At 50.6% G+C, this 18,081-nt stretch overlaps 3 protein-coding genes across 9 annotated transcripts in view; all 3 read right to left on the bottom strand.

The window, feature by feature from the left end:
* RHOT1 (ras homolog family member T1) overlaps positions 1 to 1,875 on the bottom strand; it is a 29,338-nt gene extending 27,463 nt beyond the window's left edge. For all 5 annotated transcript variants that reach the window (XM_071573373.1, XM_071573369.1, XM_071573372.1 and 2 more), the window contains exon 1: positions 1,742 to 1,875. In XM_071573373.1, coding sequence (XP_071429474.1) covers positions 1,742 to 1,778 — 37 coding nt within the window. In that variant the 5' untranslated portion in view covers positions 1,779 to 1,875. The remainder of the gene's footprint in view (positions 1 to 1,741) is intronic.
* A 1,004-nt stretch (positions 1,876 to 2,879) lies between these two features.
* Positions 2,880 to 8,519, bottom strand: RNF135 (ring finger protein 135). Its single transcript, XM_071573737.1, has 6 exons — positions 7,999 to 8,519; positions 6,871 to 6,957; positions 6,155 to 6,325; positions 5,084 to 5,231; positions 4,566 to 4,667; positions 2,880 to 3,789 (listed from the first exon to the last, which is right to left on the bottom strand). Exons 1-6 carry the CDS (start codon positions 8,329 to 8,331, stop codon positions 3,254 to 3,256), a joined length of 1,377 nt encoding a protein of 458 aa, XP_071429838.1. The 5' UTR covers positions 8,332 to 8,519; the 3' UTR covers positions 2,880 to 3,253.
* A 1,088-nt stretch (positions 8,520 to 9,607) lies between these two features.
* Positions 9,608 to 17,216, bottom strand: ADAP2 (ArfGAP with dual PH domains 2). Of its 3 annotated transcripts, none has more exons than XM_071573738.1 (11): positions 17,085 to 17,216; positions 16,026 to 16,156; positions 15,300 to 15,391; positions 15,088 to 15,173; positions 13,982 to 14,091; positions 13,518 to 13,673; positions 13,194 to 13,340; positions 12,391 to 12,474; positions 11,924 to 11,986; positions 10,659 to 10,736; positions 9,608 to 10,116 (listed from the first exon to the last, which is right to left on the bottom strand). In XM_071573738.1, the coding sequence occupies exons 1-11, from the start codon at positions 17,173 to 17,175 to the stop codon at positions 9,907 to 9,909; spliced, it is 1,248 nt and encodes a 415-aa protein (XP_071429839.1). In that variant the 5' UTR covers positions 17,176 to 17,216; the 3' UTR covers positions 9,608 to 9,906. The 3 variants fall into 3 exon arrangements, with proteins under 3 accessions (XP_071429839.1, XP_071429840.1, XP_071429841.1); XM_071573739.1 differs by having other exon boundaries at positions 13,518 to 13,634; XM_071573740.1 differs by lacking the exon at positions 13,518 to 13,673 and having other exon boundaries at positions 9,747 to 10,116.
* Between the last annotated feature and the right edge of the window lie 865 nt (positions 17,217 to 18,081).

Below are 18,081 nucleotides of genomic sequence, written 5' to 3'. Positions count from 1 at the left end.
CAAAAAGGGGAGGAAGGAAAGGAAAAAAGGGGAGGAAGGAAAGGGAAAAAGGGGAGGAAGGAAAGGGAAAAAGGGGAGGAAGGAAAGGGAAAAAGGGGAGGAAGGAAAGGGAAAAAGGGGAGGAAGGAAAGGGAAAAAGGGGAGGAAGGAAAGGGAAAAAGGGGAGGAAGGAAAGGGAAAAAGAGGAGGAAGGAAAGGGAAAAAGGGGAGGAAAGAAAGGGAAAAAGGGGAGGAAAGAAAGGGAAAAAGGGGAGGAAGGAAAGGAAAAAAGGGGAGGAAGGAAAGGGAAAAAGGGGAGGAAGGAAAGGGAAAAAGGGGAGGAAGGAAAGGGAAAAAGGGGAGGAAGGAAAGGGAAAAAGGGGAGGAAGGAAAGGGAAAAAGGGGAGGAAGGAAAGGGAAAAAGAGGAGGAAGGAAAGGGAAAAAGGGGAGGAAAGAAAGGGAAAAAGGGGAGGAAAGAAAGGGAAAAAGGGGAGGAAGGAAAGGAAAAAAGGGGAGGAAGGAAAGGGAAAAAGGGGAGGAAGGAAAGGGAAAAAGGGGAGGAAGGAAAGGGAAAAAGGGGAGGAAGGAAAGGGAAAAAGGGGAGGAAGGAAAGGGAAAAAGGGGAGGAAGGAAAGGGAAAAAGGGGAGGAAGGAAAGGGAAAAAGGGGAGGAAGGAAAGGGAAAAAGGGGAGGAAGGAAAGGGAAAAAGGGGAGGAAGGAAAGGGAAAAAGGGGAGGAAGGAAAGGAAAAAAGGGGAGGAAGGAAAGGGAAAAAGGGGAGGAAGGAAAGGGAAAAAGGGGAGGAAGGAAAGGGAAAAAGGGGAGGAAGGAAAGGGAAAAAGGGGAGGAAGGAAAGGGAAAAAGGGGAGGAAGGAAAGGGAAAAAGGGGAGGAAGGAAAGGGAAAAAGGGGAGGAAGGAAAGGGAAAAAGGGGAGGAAGGAAAGGGAAAAAGGGGAGGAAGGAAAGGGAAAAAGGGGAGGAAGGAAAGGGAAAAAGGGGAGGAAGGAAAGGGAAAAAGGGGAGGAAGGAAAGGAAAAAAGGGGAGGAAGGAAAGGGAAAAAGGGGAGGAAGGAAAGGAAAAAAGGGGAGGAAGGAAAGGGAAAAAGGGGAGGAAGGAAAGGGAAAAAGGGGAGGAAGGAAAGGGAAAAAGGGGAGGAAAGAAAGGGAAAAAGGGGAGGAAGGAAAGGAAAAAAGGGGAGGAAGGAAAGGGAAAAAGGGGAGGAAGGAAAGGAAAAAAGGGGAGGAAGGAAAGGGAAAAAGGGGAGGAAAGAAAGAGGAAAAGAGGGAGAAGAAAAGGGGGGAAAGGAGGGGAAGAAAGGGAAAAACGGGGGGAAATAAAGGGGAAAAAAGGGGGGAAAGAAAAGGGAAAAAAGGGAGAGGGGAGAAAGGGAGGAAAGAGGGGAGAAGAGAGGGAAAAAAGGGAGGGGAAGAAAGGAAAAAAGGGGGGTGGGAGGAAAAAAGGGGGGAAAGAAAAAAGAAGGGGGAAGAAGGGAGGGAGGGAGAGGGTGGAAAAAACTTTGAACAAGCCAAATTCTTGCCAAACGCCGGTCAGGAATCTGCCCCCAGTGTCATGTCCAGGGCTGTCCAGGCAGCACAGCTCGGGAGCCGCGGGCACACCCCGAGCGGTCGGACCCGGAGCGCCCACCACGGCCGGGCCGCAGGGCCGGCGCTGCCCCGAGGGCCGGGCCGGGCCGGGCCGGACCGGGCCGAGCCCCCTCTGACAGCCACCCCACCCGAACCTCCCTCCCCGCCCGGCACTCACGTTCTCCCACCAGCAGAATCCGCACGTCCTTCTTCATGTCCGCGCTCGGCGCCGCGGCCGGAGCCGCTCGCTGGGCCTGGCCCTGCCCCGGCTCCCTCACAGCGCCCGCCGCGCTACGGCGGCTCGAGAGGGACCCGCGCCGGGCCGGCTGCGGCGGCGGCTGCGCGGGACGGGCGGGGCGGGGCGGGGAGCGCGTTCGAGGGGCTGGGACCGCCCGGCACCGTCTGTGGCCGTTCGGGGGCTGGTTATCCTTCATGGAATCACAGAATCATAGCATGGATTGGGTTGGAAAAGACCTCCGAGATGAGCAAGGCCAACCCTTGATCCAACCCTTGATCCAACCCTACTGTGATCACCAGCCCAGGGCACGGAGTGCCCTGGGCTGGTGATCACAGTGGGGTTGGATCAAGACGTGGTGGATTCTCACTCATCACAGTGGGGTTGGGTCCAGACGTGGTGTTGATCTGCCCAAAGTGCTCTCGGAGTGCTCAGTGACAGCACAGAGTGACCCCAGAGATGACCAGCAGTTCTGTCAGTGGCTTTAAAAGCCATGGAGCTTCTGTTCCACTAAATGAGATACTTGAAGCCCATGTGCTTTGTTCACATTAAACTACTCATTTTGTTCATTCTGGAAAGCCACCATCTCCTTAAAAATGCTTTTGCTGGTTTTAGTTTGCCTGCATGAAGCAGTGGTCCCAGAAATCCAGCCCTCAGTTGGATTTCCAGGACTACACAGAGGAAACTGAGAACCTCTTATTTTGTCCCAGGCTCCCTGGCAAGAAAAGATGTTCCTTTCCATGACACAATCCTGTTTGCTGGTCCTTTAGAAGGGCAATAAAGTGACCACATGATTTATTAGCTGAAGACATCTGAACATCTGCTTCGACAGCTATTCCCATGGCCACACTGATGCCACCAGCAGGATTGAAAAAACCCTCTGGCCTGGGCAAGACCAAAATATGGTGCCAGTGAGATGATTTTCTGGGACACCTCCCTGAAGTGTCAGTCCTCAAATACAAACCCTATTTACAAAGCCATAGTTCAGTGCCTACTCTAAGGAGAAAGATTTTCATGCCTGAGATCAATAACATTCCTTACTTAATCAGGTCTTTCTAAAGGAAGCTCACTTGAGAGAAAGTAATGGCAGTATTTATTCTGTATTATTTTAGACCAATGTCAGAAAAATTAGGCCCATGAGCAAGGCTTCTCCCCAACCTTAGAGCTTCCCTGGTGAATTCCTTCCTAGGAATATCTTGGGACTACTTTGAGCTGCTTAAGAAATCCACCCGTGCCACAGGGGTGGTTCCTGCCCTCTGCAGCCACTGGAATTGCTTTCATGAGTTGTGGCTAGACCAGAGCACAGCATGAAGAGAACCAGAGCACCCATAAGCCACTTGCTGATTCCCAGGAATCCCGGGGTAGATAAGCATTCCTTGGTAAATTCCTGTGCTAAACACTGAAGCTTTCACAGAAACTCTGCAGTCATTGGCAAAACTGTCCCTGTTCTGGGCTTTATCTCCTGTTTGGGTGACTTAAAGTTAAAGCTCCATTTCTTTCCAGACTGTACAGCCAGAAAGCTGGATGGAGAGGATGGGAGGTGCTGAGCTCAAAGGTGTGCAGGAGCATTTCCCTGTCAGTGATGGAGTAGAAGGACACGGTCTGCTTTTGTAGCTCCAGGAGCACTCCAACCCTCAGTGGTTTCTCCCTGTGTAACACTGTTTCTTGATCCTTGTGCCACGCTGACAGCTGCCTTCTGGAACCCAGCCATTCCACACACCAGGAATGTTCTGTTCTTCCTAATTTGTCCCTTTTCCCAATCATTTCATGAGCCACTCCAACAGCCCAGCCATCACTGTCCTTGGTAATCACTTCCCAGTAGTGGCACCCCGTAGAGAAGCTCTGGGAACACATCACTTGGCTGATGCAGAACCTTCTGGGAGATGGTTCATACCAGGTGGGGTGGCTGGAAACCGCCACTCTCTTGTTCTGGGCCGTGAGTGCCAAACGCTCGTGTACTCTCCTGGGGTCAAAACTCACATCATCTGCCCCTGGAAGGGACAAAGGAAAACATTCTCACCTGCAGGCAACAAGAACAGGTCCCATCATGTGCATCCCTGCTCCAGATCAGAACTGAAACCCTGGGATCACACAGTAAACCTGGAAGTTCCATCCTGAGATGAGCAAGAACCCCCAGCCAAGCACTAACAGCTGCACCCTGGGCACACTGAAACATCAACAGGCACAGCTGCATGAATAGCCATGACAGACTCATGCACCCCAGGGGGAAGGTGAAGGTACCTTGCACCCTTCAGGATGGATCCTCTTCCTAACCACAGCCTTTCCAAAAAAATTTACCTTTTGGCAGTAATAGATGGGATACTCACCTTAATAAAACTCAGTCATCTGTTCACTGGGACACATTCTTGCATATTTTCTCAGCAAAACCATTTGATTTCTGGTTGAAGCTACAGCTGTACTGCTGTGTGATAACTGTAAAAATATTTCTGCCAAAATGGTGCAGAACTCAGGTAATAACTGGAGTCCCTGCAGCTTCAGAGTCAAGATCAGTGAGGTGCAGAAGTGCCTGTACAGCACTCAGACTGCAGCCAGCAGCAGCTCACACACCTCCAGCAAACAGCTTTCTTATCTTTCTTTATCCTGCATGAGCAGCCAGGCACAGCATTGCATTGTGATTCATTCATGGCAACTCTGTTGGGTTTCTGTGCCTCAGGTGAACAGCCAGATCTGCTGCCAGGGACAGTTTTCTTCAGCAGATCCACAGTCTCACATGTGGTTAATGAGTCCTGCTGTCTTGGATACTTACACTGAGAAAACTGGCTTGGAGTCACTGGCTCTGGAATTTCAGCTGCAGACTCTGGAGATGATGAGCAGACACTGGGCTCCTGACACGAGTCTGGAGGTTGCACTAAATAAAAAAAAGTGTTAAGGCATTTCTTCAAAAGGAAATATTTATGCTTCTAAAGGAAAACACCCCTTAAAAACCCAGCTACTGGTTAAAGTACAAAACAAAGAGCTGCTTTTTTAGCTTGTGCATTATCAGAGGATGTGTAGGCAAAGATTTTTACTCAAAATTAACAAAACACTGTATGCTGCTGCCCTAAGTGTGGCCAGAATGGAAGATGGTAAAGCAGTTGGATCTTTCTATGCAGATACACCATTTTCTGTCATACAAGTCTTTATGGTGTTCTTAATGTTTTCTCTGAGTATCACATGTTTCTTGTGTTACTTGCACATGCATTTCATAAGCACAAAGTGATTTTTTACTCTGTTTGCCACATCCAGTCCCTCTAAGAAAGACATTCCAAAATAAGGGAAACTCACCTGGTGGGAATTGCCGAGGGTATTTCTCCAAAAGTAACATTTCCAACTTTCTCTTAAGATCTTCTACAGCATTTTTGACAACATTAAGCTTCTCATCAAGTGTAATTTTATTCATTACTGAAAGTGAGCCTTTGTAAGGTAAGTTACTCTAATAATGACAAAAGGATCAAGAGAAATATGTAAGTAACAGCAGTTATTTCATCTAGCAGCCCAGATTATATTATAAAGCCTGAGTGGAAAACCAGCAGTGATCTGTCCCTCCAAAAATCTTTGTATCAAGAGTTTCCTTTACAGGATAGTTACGTGAGAGAACCACCTGAAATCTCACAGAGAAAAGGAAAGAGCCCTGTTGGGGGCTGCACTGATGTCCTTTGCAGGTGGGTCTCTCAGGAAGGCCACGTGACTCAGAGCACCCGTTTCTCCTCCCTGCCTGCAAGGGGCCTCTGGATCCCACACAAACACAGAGCTCCTGCAGGTGAATCCCAGGGTGGGCACCTGTGCCTGGGAGTCCAGCTGTGTGTCCTGGAACCACCACCCCCAGGGAGCCCCCCTCCAAATCCCTTCTGGGTAACTTGCATCACTGGCACTGTTGTTTTCAACATCAAAGTGGGGTCTGCAGAACCTGAAGGGCTTTAACTGCCTCTTTTGAGGGCCCTTGATGTGTTTTCCCCAAGAAAACTGTTACAAAACACTTAATAACTCTGTGAGTTCTTTAACTTGCACACTTAGGTGTGTATATGTGAGTTCTGGGAAATAGAAAGGTCACAGAGGATCTTTAGATGTGACTGAGGACTGGATTTAACCAATTAGTTCCCACTTCACTCCAGCTCACCGATGTCCTTGGAACAAACCCTGTTCAGAATTGCATCCCCAGCCTGTGCCTGTTTCAGTAGGTTTTTTCCTGTGGATTTCTCATTCCCAACTTCCCCTGTATCAGCAATCAATATCCATGGATTGGCATCATTGTCCCCAGTGAGAGTAGTGCAGTGGGAACCTCAAAGTGCTCTGCACATACTCAGATCAAGCTGCAGAATTTCTGCTCATATTCTGCCACTTCATTTCATCACTTACAGTTTGGACTTTGATGTCTGTGAGCTGGTGAATAGTCTCTTCAATCTTCTGTTGAGCAGCTTTTTGCTCTTGTTCAATGAACATCAGTGTGTTTCTTTCTTGTCTTTCAACATATTCCTTCATGCAACAGAAATTTTGAGTAATTTGGCTTTTGATCTGAGATGTATATTCCTGAAAGGCAGAAAACATGGAGGTCATTGTGTGGTTAGGAAAGATGTGTGGAATATGAGAATCTACTGCACCACTTAATGTGCTTTTGACTGGCTCCTGCAGAGCAGAAAACTTTGTTTCACAGAGTAAAATATATTTGACACTATTCCTGCATTGCCTGCAATGAGATTTTGGGCATGTTAATAGTCCTGACTATTTTATGGCCAGCAGACTCTCCCTGACAACTCAGAAAGATCAAAATTCCTTCTTAATGATTTGTAATTTGTATCTAAGAGTACCAGAAACATTTAGAATACTCCTGGGATAATCAGAAAAAGGCAACTATGCACAGCTCCAGAGGCTTTTGTGCCAGCCAAGACAGGAGTTAGTGCAGCTGAAGCCACAGTTCATTCTCATCAATAGAAACAGAATTGTGACAGAAAAGAAGGAAACAAAAAGGCAGATTTCTGCTCTGGGCTGGAAGGCTGCCCTGGAGTCAGTCACATCTCCAGCCCAGAGCAGTGGAAACAGAAGGTAACTGCAGGCAGTGGATGCACAGCATGTACCTTGGTTTTATTGAGATCTTTCCTCAGCAGGTGGATGGTCTCTGGTGTTATTTCCAGTTGCTTGGAGCTTTCCCATATCTCTTCCTCCTTTAAAGTGACACATTGGAACATTTATCTCCACAACCCTCAAAGAAAGCATGACTAGGTCAAGCAGCAGGATAATAAACATCCCTACATCACTGACATTAGTCAAGCACTGGACTGGTTAAGGAGGGGACTGGAAGACACATTTCTGAGTAGGAATACTCACAATGAAGTCAACATGCAACATTTACCAATTGCATGTTCATTTCAATTGTGAGCTTCAGCTCCCTGCTTGACTGAAGAAGACTTTTTTTAGATACATATGTGCCAAAATATTCTTCCTCACGGCCCCTAAGTTTGGGAGTTAAACTTTAATCAGAGATCCAGATAAGGAGCCAGGCCCATTCCGTGCCACGGAGCTGGGTGGAGCTGTGGCACCGTGTACCAGTGCTGTGTGTCCTTCCAGGAGGCTCCAGTGCGATGCTGACGCAATAACCAACATCCAGCACAGCAACTACTGTCGTACATAGTTGGATATATACAGATATTAGTTCTCCTAACTCAGCCGTGCAGCGTTCAGTGTGTCAGACACACCGATAAACCCCAAACACTGTTTCAGCTGAACCCATCAGCTCCACGAACGCGATCGTTGTGCTGCTGTGCCCGGGATGGAGTCGGATGGGACCCCGGGCGATTGCTGGATGGAGCCCCGGGCTGTACGGGGGATTCCATGGGATGGAGCCCCGGGCTGTACAAGAGATTCCATGGGATGGAGCCCCGGGCTGTACGGGGGATTCCATGGGATGGAGCCCCGGGCTGTACGGGTGATTCCATGGGATGGAGCCCCGGGCTGTACGGGAGATTCCATGGGATGGAGCCCCGGGCTGTACGGGGGATTCCATGGGATGGAGCTCCGGGCTGTACGGGGGATTCCATGGGATGGAGCCCCGGGCTGTACAAGAGATTCCATGGGATGGAGCCCCGGGCTGTACAAGAGATTCCATGGGATGGAGCTCCGGGCTGTACGGGGGATTCCATGGGATGGAGCCCCGGGCTGTACGGGCGATTCCATGGGATGGAGCCCCGCGCTCTCTCCGGCCGTACCTTCTCCGCAGGTCGCCGCCCCGCCGCGCCGCGGTCTCCGCAGGGTGCGGGTTCGTGCGGCGGTCCCGGGCGCTCGTCGCGCAGCTCGGGGGGCAGCAGGCTCAGCAGCGCGGACAGCTCGCGGTGCGGCCGCAGGTCGCGGAGCTCGAAGCGCTCCCTGCAGAGCGGGCAGGTGGGGCCGGGCCGGGCCGAGCCGTACCGGGAGATGCAGCCCCGGCAGAAGCTGTGGCCGCAGCCCCCGATCCGCACCGGCTCGGAGAAGAACTGCAGGCACATGGAGCACCGCAGCTCCACGGCGGCCAGCAGCCGCTCCAGCTCGATGGCCGCGGACATGGCCCCGGTTTCGGTTTCCTCCCCGGGGAGTCTCCTCTGGGGGCCGGGCTGGGCTGGGCTCTCCCCTGGGCTCTGCCCTGCCCTCTCCTCCTCTCCTGCCGTGTCTGCTCCTTCACAGCTCCCGATACTCAGCCCGGTGCCGGTCAGCGCGTCCTCTGCTGCGACTTGTTCCTGGGATTTGGGTTTTCTGTGGAAATGGACTATGACACAGAGCGCTCCTGAGCCTGGCCTTGACTTTTACTCGCCCTGTTATCTGCACGGTTTCAATTTCACCGTGAATCTCCCGATTTTGTAACAGTGTGAGTTGCTGACATGGGCAGTCTGCTGACCCAGACGGGACAGCAAGTGGCAGGGCACAGACTGGGGCACGGCCCGGCAAAGCCCAGCCTGGCACAGCCCAGCCCGGGGCACAGCCCAGCCCGGGGCACAGCCCAGCCCGGGGCACAGCCCTGCCCGTGTGAAGCAGAGGCCACGGGATGCACTGAACCCTTCTGAGGTCATCCCGAGGTATTCAGACCATCTCAAAATAACAGCATAGGTCAAACCAAACAAAGACTGCCACTGTTCCTCCTACAGGTCAGGAGGTGCTTTCTATCCATTTCTATTGACTGGGCTGTTTAACAGATCTGAACCAGCAGGTGAACTAGACTCAATCAGGCTGTGTGTGGAGATAGAGTGGGAACAGAGGGAAGTTCGTGGGAGCACATCAGCAGGCAAAGCTGCTGCAGGTTGCTCAGAGCTGGCTGAGACAGGTAGAACGATGATCCCACTCAATTCTTTTGCACTGTTGTGGGGGGAAAAAAAGAGAAGAATAAATCTCACAAATTCCTGCAAATATTGGCACTTCCTCCTTTCTGCAGAAGAGGAGAACTATTCCGAGTATCTCAGACTGACTGGCAATAGTCAGCAAAAGGTGGAAGCTTCACCAGAAACTTGGTCTGCAAGACTTCCTCTTGCTTTGCAACCTAAGGCTGTCTGGAAAGAATTAAATATCTGAATGACTTGCTGTTTGATAGAACCAGATCTCAGGCTTGGTCTTGTGGCATGGAAATACTCAGAGCACTGTACCTGCCAGTGCAAGTCTCCATCAGTTCCTGCACAGTGGACACATGTGGTACCTGATGAGGAGGCACTCCCACTCCACACTGAGCACTGCTCCTTATTCAACACTTTTAAAACTCATTTCTGCCTTTCAATGCTCAGGCTAATCAGGCTCATTAAGCTTCCTCTGTTTCTAGGTGACACAGATCAGCACCTGTTCGTTCTGTGCTCATGATGTGTTTGCTGGGGCCATGTGGGGTTGTGCTTTGGAAAAAGTTCATCTTCAGGAGTTGGATTTGCCACTCATAAAAAGGTCAAACAGTAGAAAATGCTGAAAGCAAGGAGCTGGGGGTATCTGTGTGATTCCATCAGAGTGGTTCCATTACAGTATCCTCCACAGCTCAAAGGTGACTTGTATTTTATTGTGCCAGGGATGTAAAGACATTCATCCCACTCTGTTGAGACCACCCTGTGTGGACAGGAGCTGCAGCCAGGTGAGATGTAGCTGCCTGACTCTGCTCCTCCCTGGGGACATCAGCACTGGGAGATGATTCCATCCAAGGCATCAATCCACTCCTTCTGCTTCTTGTCATTATCACAAATAAACACAAACTCTCTCCCTGGTGTGACCAGAGTGATCACTGGTTTCCTCTTCTTCACACGGACTCCCATGGGAAAGCCAGGTCGTACTTCATATCCCTCATCCCTCCTGCCAATAAAAATCTGGCCCCGTGCAAATTCATCCTGGAAAGAAGGAAGCAGGAGACAGCCATGAACCAGTGGACAGCACAGCTCCAGCAGACACTGCTCTATCCTTTGACATGGAGCAGGATCAGGGGATGTGTGGAGGGGACACTGATTTGGTGCCACCAGCAGGAAACACAACAAAGGTTGTTTTGCACTCAGGGGCACTCTCAAAAGGAGGCAGAGACCACCCTTACAGAGCTGGTTGGTGGGTGTTCAGAAGGAGCAAGGGAGGATATTCCCATGGCCAGAGCAGTGCTGGAAAGCAGGATATTGAGGCTGTTAGTGGAATATTGCTTGTCTTGCCCAAAGTTACAGGTACAGTGGCACTGGGCCTGGGAAAGGCTGAGCATCAATGCCACAGGCAGTAGCAGCTACTTGTAAAAGACTTGTCTCTTCTTCCTCACAGCCACTGTGCAGGCCAGAGACATCCACTGACAAGGGATGGGCCTGCTCCAGCCTGCACAGCCACTGGAAGAGCTGGATGAGAACAGACCCACCTCATGGAGGGGCTGTGGAACAGCAAAGAACACTCCTCTTACCAGTGGGTCTTTAAAGTACATCAGGTTCCTTTCTTGAGAATCCAGGCTGAACCAGCGTTCCTTAAAGGCCTCCTTGTGCTGCAGGGAGATGGTACAAGTTCTTTGAAGACAAATCCCAAGGAGGAGTTTGGCCTATTCAGATCCCTGGACTGCTTAAAGGACTTGGGGTTCAGTTTCCTTTCCCCCCACAACTGGTTCAGGTGAGTCACTGCTGTGTGCAGCCCTCAGCTCTCTTCTCCCTGGGCTCAAACTACAGATTTGCATTCAATGACAATCTCTTGGGCAGGGAAGTTTGGTTCTACCACTGATCAAATTAATAGGATTAAGAAAGTTGCAGGAAATGCATTGAAAGCACTGCAGAGAACAACCCCTGGAGTTTGTGTGAGGACAGTGAGCAATCAGCTTCAACACTTTGGTCAGGGGCTGTCCCTGGAATTTCAGGGTGCACAATACTGGGGTTTTCCTAAAAGGGCCTATTCCATTCACTACCCTTATCTGACCATTCCTGAGCTATTCATTGCTCTGTGCTGAACTGAAGAGGCCTCTCCTGGGGCTCACTTTAGTCTGAGCACAATTTAGGCCTCAGCAGAAAAACACTCTGTCTTTCATGCTCTGTGCAAGTACCTGCAGAAAAGGTGCTGGGCCATGAGCTGGGCCAAAGCCCAGCATGTTCAGTCTCAGCTTTGCACCACTGACCTTCATCAAGGGACTTTGGTTCATGGTTCACTCAGAGGAGAGCAAGGCCAGGAGTGGCTGTGCTCAAACAAGTCCTCAGACTTTTATCTCCTCCTTCAGCAGTGCCCCAAACCTCACTCTCCTCTTCCAAGGAGTACTGGGCCAAACACTTTTCCCACAATAAACCAAACCAAACCATTGGCTTCAGTGTGAAATTTTCTCAAGGGCACTTGGCTGCTCCAAGCAGAGGTGACTTATGTGCTACTGACTGTAAATGAAAGAGAGAAGTAGAGGGGTCAGCATGTGATGTTCTGTTCTAGCAGGAGCTGCCCTTGGCAGATACAGCAATCCAGGGAGTGTTGTGTAACAGCACTTTGCATGTCCACTGCCAGCTAATCAATCTTGTTTTCTCTTCAAGGATTCTTCTTCCCCATCTTACTTTCCACACAAAACATGATCCCAAAGAACATGACAGGCTTCAATATACTGTCTTTGATGGACCCAGGAAGCAGACCCTGAGCAAGCCCTTTACTAGTCAACATCATAGAATTACCAGACATTCTCCTCTGTACTGCCAAGTATGCACTTACTTTTGGTCCTGTTTTCTCCATATATCCTTCTTTGACAAAATTTCTTGTGATCCTGGGTATGAGCTAGAACACAAAAATAAAAAGATGTGTGTCTGCCCCAGCCAAAGCCAGGACAGTATGGCTCATTCAAGACTGTTTTTCTGCTCTATTTCTCTCAAAGTAAATCACTAACAATTGTGGCTTTTGGAGTCTGGGTTTTTTTTGCCTGCTCAACAAAGGGAAGTATGAAGTAAGAAGGAACAACATTTTAAAAAGATTGCACTTTATAAGGATCCCACAGAGACTTCTAGGCCTTAAATGTGGAGTTAGTTTTTGCATGTTATCCATGGTGGCCTTTTCTTCTACCTCTTCTGTCCATTCCCAAGACCCAAGTGCTACTCTTTGAGAACCTGACTGTGGCAGAAGTGAGAAAATGCTTCCCCACCCTGTGTTTGCCCAGAGGGCTTCAGGCCCTGCTCAGTTCTCACCTCGTGCTCAGGGACATTTGGGAAGGCTGTTCTCAGGTAATGGTAACGTGCTGCCCGAATGGCATTGAACCAGTCAACAATCTCCTGGGGAAAACAGCAAAAACAAAGACAAGAAAAACAAGCAGAGTAAGAGCACTTTCTCTCCAAAATGCCCTTCTCCTTCCTTTGACCTCTTTGCAAAGAGGTACTTTTCCCCTCGAGGGCAGAGAGGGTCAGTGACTCGTCCCAGACACCTGAAAACCCCTGACCCTTCAAAATAATTTAAATATGCCCCCGGAGGAGGGCCTAGACTTTCTCAGCAGGGACAGTCACCCAGGTCTGTGCAAACAGGCTTTTCCACTTGACTCAGTTAGGGGCTGTTTAAGAACAGACACCAGAGGAAAGACACCAGAACTCTTGACAAAGGAAGAAACAGAAATTAACAAAACCTGTAGACATACTTCCTAAAATTACCATTGTTAGCTTGGAAATAATGTAGAACAATATTTTCTATGATGACAAGAAGGCTCCCAAGAATACAACCACAAAATTGTATAAAACCATGAGGCAGTTACCTCACAGAGATTTACATTTGTGCCCCACTGAAGCCTTAAGTCTGTTCAGGGGGTGAAGGGGAATATATGCCCCAAGAGAAGAGGAGTGAAATACTACAGCTATTATTGTCAAATTCTGCCATTTTCTGTCTTCTACAAGTCTTAGTGACTTCAAATAAAACCAGATCCTGAAGAAATAGGGCATCTCTTCCAAAACACAGATCAAACATCTAAGCATCTTGCTTATTCCAAAACCTTCGTGATATTCACCTTTCCACTTTCGTGATAGACAAAAAGGTTCCTTGTCTGCCCATCTGTGTTGTAGGTGATCTGCAGCCCATGTGCATGTCCTGTTTTCACTTCCTGGAACATTGCATTCAGACTCTGCACGCTGATCACAGCTTTGGGCCCTCTGGACTGTGAATGAAAAGCATCACTGTATTAAAGTGCTCACAGGGAGGGCAGGGCAGGACAGGACAGCTGTGGGAGAACTGGATCTTCCCTACTGAGAGAAAGCAGACATCCTAAAACACCTGAACATTGGATATACCTGAAACATAAAGCCTTAATTGCACGCAACAAAAAACCGCTTACGAAGAGCGATTCCCCTTCCTTGGCAAATGCTGGCTCACTGTTTGAGGGATGTGTCTGCATTGCAAGGGATGGGTCTGTCTCCAGCCTTGTAGTTGGAGAACAATTGGCTCCAGCCTCCTGCAGAAGGGACACATGTTGAGGATGATGCTGCAGGAGCTGCTGAGAGAATATTTTGGTATTAGGAGGGGCAACAGCTCTAACAGATCTCGTCTTCGTCTTGCTATTCAACTGCCAGTATCCATTTCCTGTGCTCACTAAGCCAGAGGAGGCTGCAGGGTTGAGATAAGGGATAAGGAAAGGGCCTTAATCCAAAAGATAACACATATATTAATGGGGAAACATTTGGACTCCAAGAAGCGCTGGCTGTCTTGGCTGCAGAACTAGACAAAGTTATTTATGCTGGTTTTTGCCTGAGGGTGGATGTTGACCTGCTACCTATGGCCAGCTCTGGCTGAGGAACTCACTTCTTTCTCGTAGTACTTCATCACCCCTTCCCTTGCTGACAGGAGGAAGTGCCTCTTGTGGAACTGTCTGCGTCCCGGCCCAAGCTTCCAGAGGAATCCTTCACGGCTCCCTGCAGGGAGAGCAGTGTCAGAGGAGGGAGGCACAAGAGCAGAACTCTTTAGCTGAAGGTGATCATAGAATCATTGAATGGATTGGGTTGGAAAAGACCTCCGAGATCAGCAAGTTCAACCCTTGATCCAACCCCACTGTGATCACCAGCCCAGGGCACAGAGTGCCCTGGGCTGGTGATCACAGTAGGGTTGGATCAAGACGTGGTGGATTCTCACTCATCACAGTAGGGTTGGATCAAGACATGGTGAATTCTCACTCATCACAGAAGGGTTGGATCAAGACGTGGTGGATTCTCACTCATCACAGTGGGGTTGGATCAAGACGTGGTGGATTCTCACTCATCACAGTGGGGTTGGATCAAGACGTGGTGGATTCTCACTCATCACAGAAGGGTTGGATCAAGACGTGGTGGATTCTCACTCATCACAGTAGGGTTGGATCAAGACATGGTGGATTCTCACTCATCACAGTGGGGTTGGATCAAGACATGGTGGATTCTCACTCAGTGCCACATCCACAGAATCACAGAATGGATTGGGTTGGAAAAGACCTCCCAGATCATCAAGTCCAATCCTTGGTCCAACTCCAGCCCCTTTACCAGATCATGGCACTCAGTGCCACGGCCAAGTTCAGGTTAAAAACCTCCAGGGATGGGGAATCCACCCCCTCTCTGGGCAGCCCATTTCAATGCTGAGCACTCTCTGCAAAGAATTTTTTTCTGATCTCCAACTTAAATGTGATGTGGCACAGTTTCAAGCCTCTTCTCCATCTGAGAATTTTCACTTCATATGAAAATATGAGCAGAGAAGTTGAGAACTGTAAGACCTGAATACACCTTGCACTTGTCTAACTGCCTCTTCTTAGGAGCCTCTTCTTGACTGCACATCCAGCAGTTCAAATGTGACAAGCCAACCTTGAAGATGCTCAAAGTTGTGACCAGAACACTCTGCTGTTGGCCTGAAGGCTGACACCTTCTCCCTGGCAATCCTCTTACCTGCAGTACAAGGATCTTGGCAGACTCGGGCGGCGACAAATTCCTCACGCTCATATTTAGCTCTAATCCACTGCTCTCTTAAAACCCTGCAAGAGGAAAACATGGATAGAGCTGACCTGCCTCTATTTTCACCAGGCAGGCAGAGACCTGCAGAGGGAAGCAGCAGCTAACAGCTGGGAAGGTCTGCAGTGGTGAATCCACCACCAACTTACAAGCAGTCATTGGAGTGGGGGATGTAATAGTAGGGAGGGACTTTGGCCTCATATTTAGCTTTGGCACGGAGGTTCCCGTGACTCTTCATGAACTGAAATACAAAAGAAGTTACAGTTAGGTGTGCAACTACAAATCAATACCATGTGAGGAACTTGCATCAGAGGGCACTGTGCCTTCTGCTGAGTAACTCAGTGTGTCTCCAGATACATGGACAAAATTCACTTGAGCACTAGAGTCTGCAAATTTTAAGTGGGTGAGTCTTTCTCAGTATTTACAGTTCTGAACCAAATGGGAAGGAATGCAAGTGACTGTGGTTGCTGAAAATTAGGAGAAAATTATTTCTAATCTTCCTGCTCCACCTCCTCCCAGACATTAGTTGTGATTATCTTACTAACAAAATGCAACTGAACCATGAGAGGCTGAACCAGGATCTAAGAAGGGTATGCTGCTTTCTAAATAGAACACACTACCTGGAAATATCTCTGGCTTTCTAAACCATGGTGAGAAGTTACTGGGTATATAAAAATGTACACCACAGACTGTTAGAAAGACTGTCACCTGTCAGTGCAATTTGATTGAGCAGGTCATAAAAACTCCCAAAAGTTATCCATGGAGTTACCTTGGCTCTGTGTGGCATTGTTCCTTTGTCCACAGTGGATGGCATTGAGGAATTACAAGGTACAGGAGGTTATGATGAAATGGGGAGAAGGGAATTACTGCTTTACCTCTATAAGATCATTCTCCCAGAAGTCAAGCCGAAGGGATTTGACTCTGGTGACTCCAGGGAGATTGCGATGGATTCCAGAGCAATACAGACAAACGAATATTCCAAGTTTGTAGGAAGCCCACACTGGATCTAGACACAAACACAATGAATGAACTCACATATGGGAAAAGGCCCTGGCAAGGTTGAAAAAGCACATCTGAAGCACAGCCTGGGCTTCACATATAACAAATACATCAATTCCCACTCCACTGTTGATGGGCATCACTTCACTGTGTTCAGGGGGACAACACCTGCTTTCCACAGTGAACAATGTGCATTTGTAGATTCTTTTACTGACTTGTTTGCTTAAGAATTGATGTGACTGTGCAGGCAGGTGAGCTCAGCTCATTATTAGTTCTGCAGGAAAAGCTGCTGTTGCTGAAGGATGTTGTGGGCAGTGAGTGCTACTGAGAGCACAACCCAGTATAGACAGCTACAGCGAGGACTGGTGTCCACTGCCCATGGAGGCTCCTGCTTTTGCTGCAGCTGCATCCCCCACCTGCCTGCAGCTGCATCCCCCACCTGCCTGCAGCTGCATCCCCCACCTCTTACCTGCAGCTGCATCCCCCACCTGCCTGCAGCTGCATCCCCCACCTGCCTGCAGCTGCATCCCCCTCCTCTTACTGCTGCTGCATCCCCCTCCTCTTACTGCAGCTGCATCCCCTCCCTGCCTGCAGCTGCATCCCCCTCCTGCCTCCCCCGGCGTGGTCCCAGCAGGTGCATCCCAACAGGTCCCGAGTGCTCTGGCAAGCCCATTTCCTTGGGCTGCACACCCTCCACTTCTCCCTTATCACACTAAGCAGAAGTTCCTTGCCTGCTCCCACTGACCCACCCGGGTGTGGGGGCGGCGGGGGCCCTCCAGCAGCCCCTCAGTGCCTTTCCCTGCCCCAACCCCAGTGCAGTGACACCCCCGAGCTGCAAACCCAGCCCGGGCACCGCAGACGAGGCGGGGAAGGGGCCGGTGCCGACGCCGCTCCCCGGGGCCGTGTGCCGGGGCCACGGCACGCCCAGCCCGTACCTGGCTCCCCGCAGTCGGCACAACGGTCGTTCCCGGTGCCCGCCGCCCTCTGCAGCTCCAGCAGCCGCGTCTTGTTGCGGTCGTGCTCCATCGCTGCCCGGCGCGGGCGGAGCCCTGAGGGGAAAGAGGAACCGGAGCGGCCCCGCACGGCACGGCCCGGCCCGAGGAACCGGCACAGGCACCGGCACCGGGGGCGCTCCCTGCCGGCCGGACCGGCCCGGGACCAACGGCACCCGTGCTGACCCTGTACCCATCCCCATCCCTGTCCTGTCCCCATTCCCGTCCCTGTCCCCATCCCCATCCCCATTCCCGTCCCCATCCCCATCCTGTCCCCATCCCCATCCCCATCCCTGTCCTGTCCCCATTCCCGTCCCTGTCCTGTCCCCATTCCCATTCCCGTCCCCATTCCCATCCCATCCCTGTCCTGTCCCCATTCCCGTCCCCATCCCCATCCCTGTCCCCATCCCCATCCCCATCCCTGTCCTGTCCCCATTCCCGTCCCTGTCCCCATCCCCATCCCCATTCCCGTCCCCATCCCCATCCTGTCCCCATCCCCATCCCTGTCCTGTCCCCATTCCCGTCCCTGTCCTGTCCCCATTCCCGTCCCTGTCCTGTCCCCATTCCCGTCCCTGTCCTGTCCCCATTCCCGTCCCTGTCCTGTCCCCATTCCCATTCCCATCCCCATTCCCATCCCATCCCTGTCCTGTCCCCATTCCCGTCCCCATCCCCATCCCTGTCCCCATCCCCATCCCATCCCTGTCCTGTCTCCCACGACCCAGAAGTCCCTTTGCTGATCATTCACTCCTAAGGGTCCCGTGTCCAGGAGGGCTCGTCCTCACACCCCCCGTTTGTCTCAGCCCAGCCCAGGTTGGCCTCTACACACACCAGTCAGTCCATGTTGGCAGCTGGCAGTGCCACTGTCCTCACAGGAGCTGTGACAGCAAAGCAGTGCCAGGAAAACCCAGCCCGGGGACACTGGAGCACTCCAGGATCTGCC

This window comes from Pithys albifrons, chromosome 19 (assembly GCF_047495875.1).
Source record: "Pithys albifrons albifrons isolate INPA30051 chromosome 19, PitAlb_v1, whole genome shotgun sequence".
Taxonomy (NCBI): domain Eukaryota; kingdom Metazoa; phylum Chordata; class Aves; order Passeriformes; family Thamnophilidae; genus Pithys; species Pithys albifrons.
The sequence above is the reverse complement of the archived record's forward strand: the minus strand, read 5'-3'. Positions and strand labels throughout refer to the sequence as shown.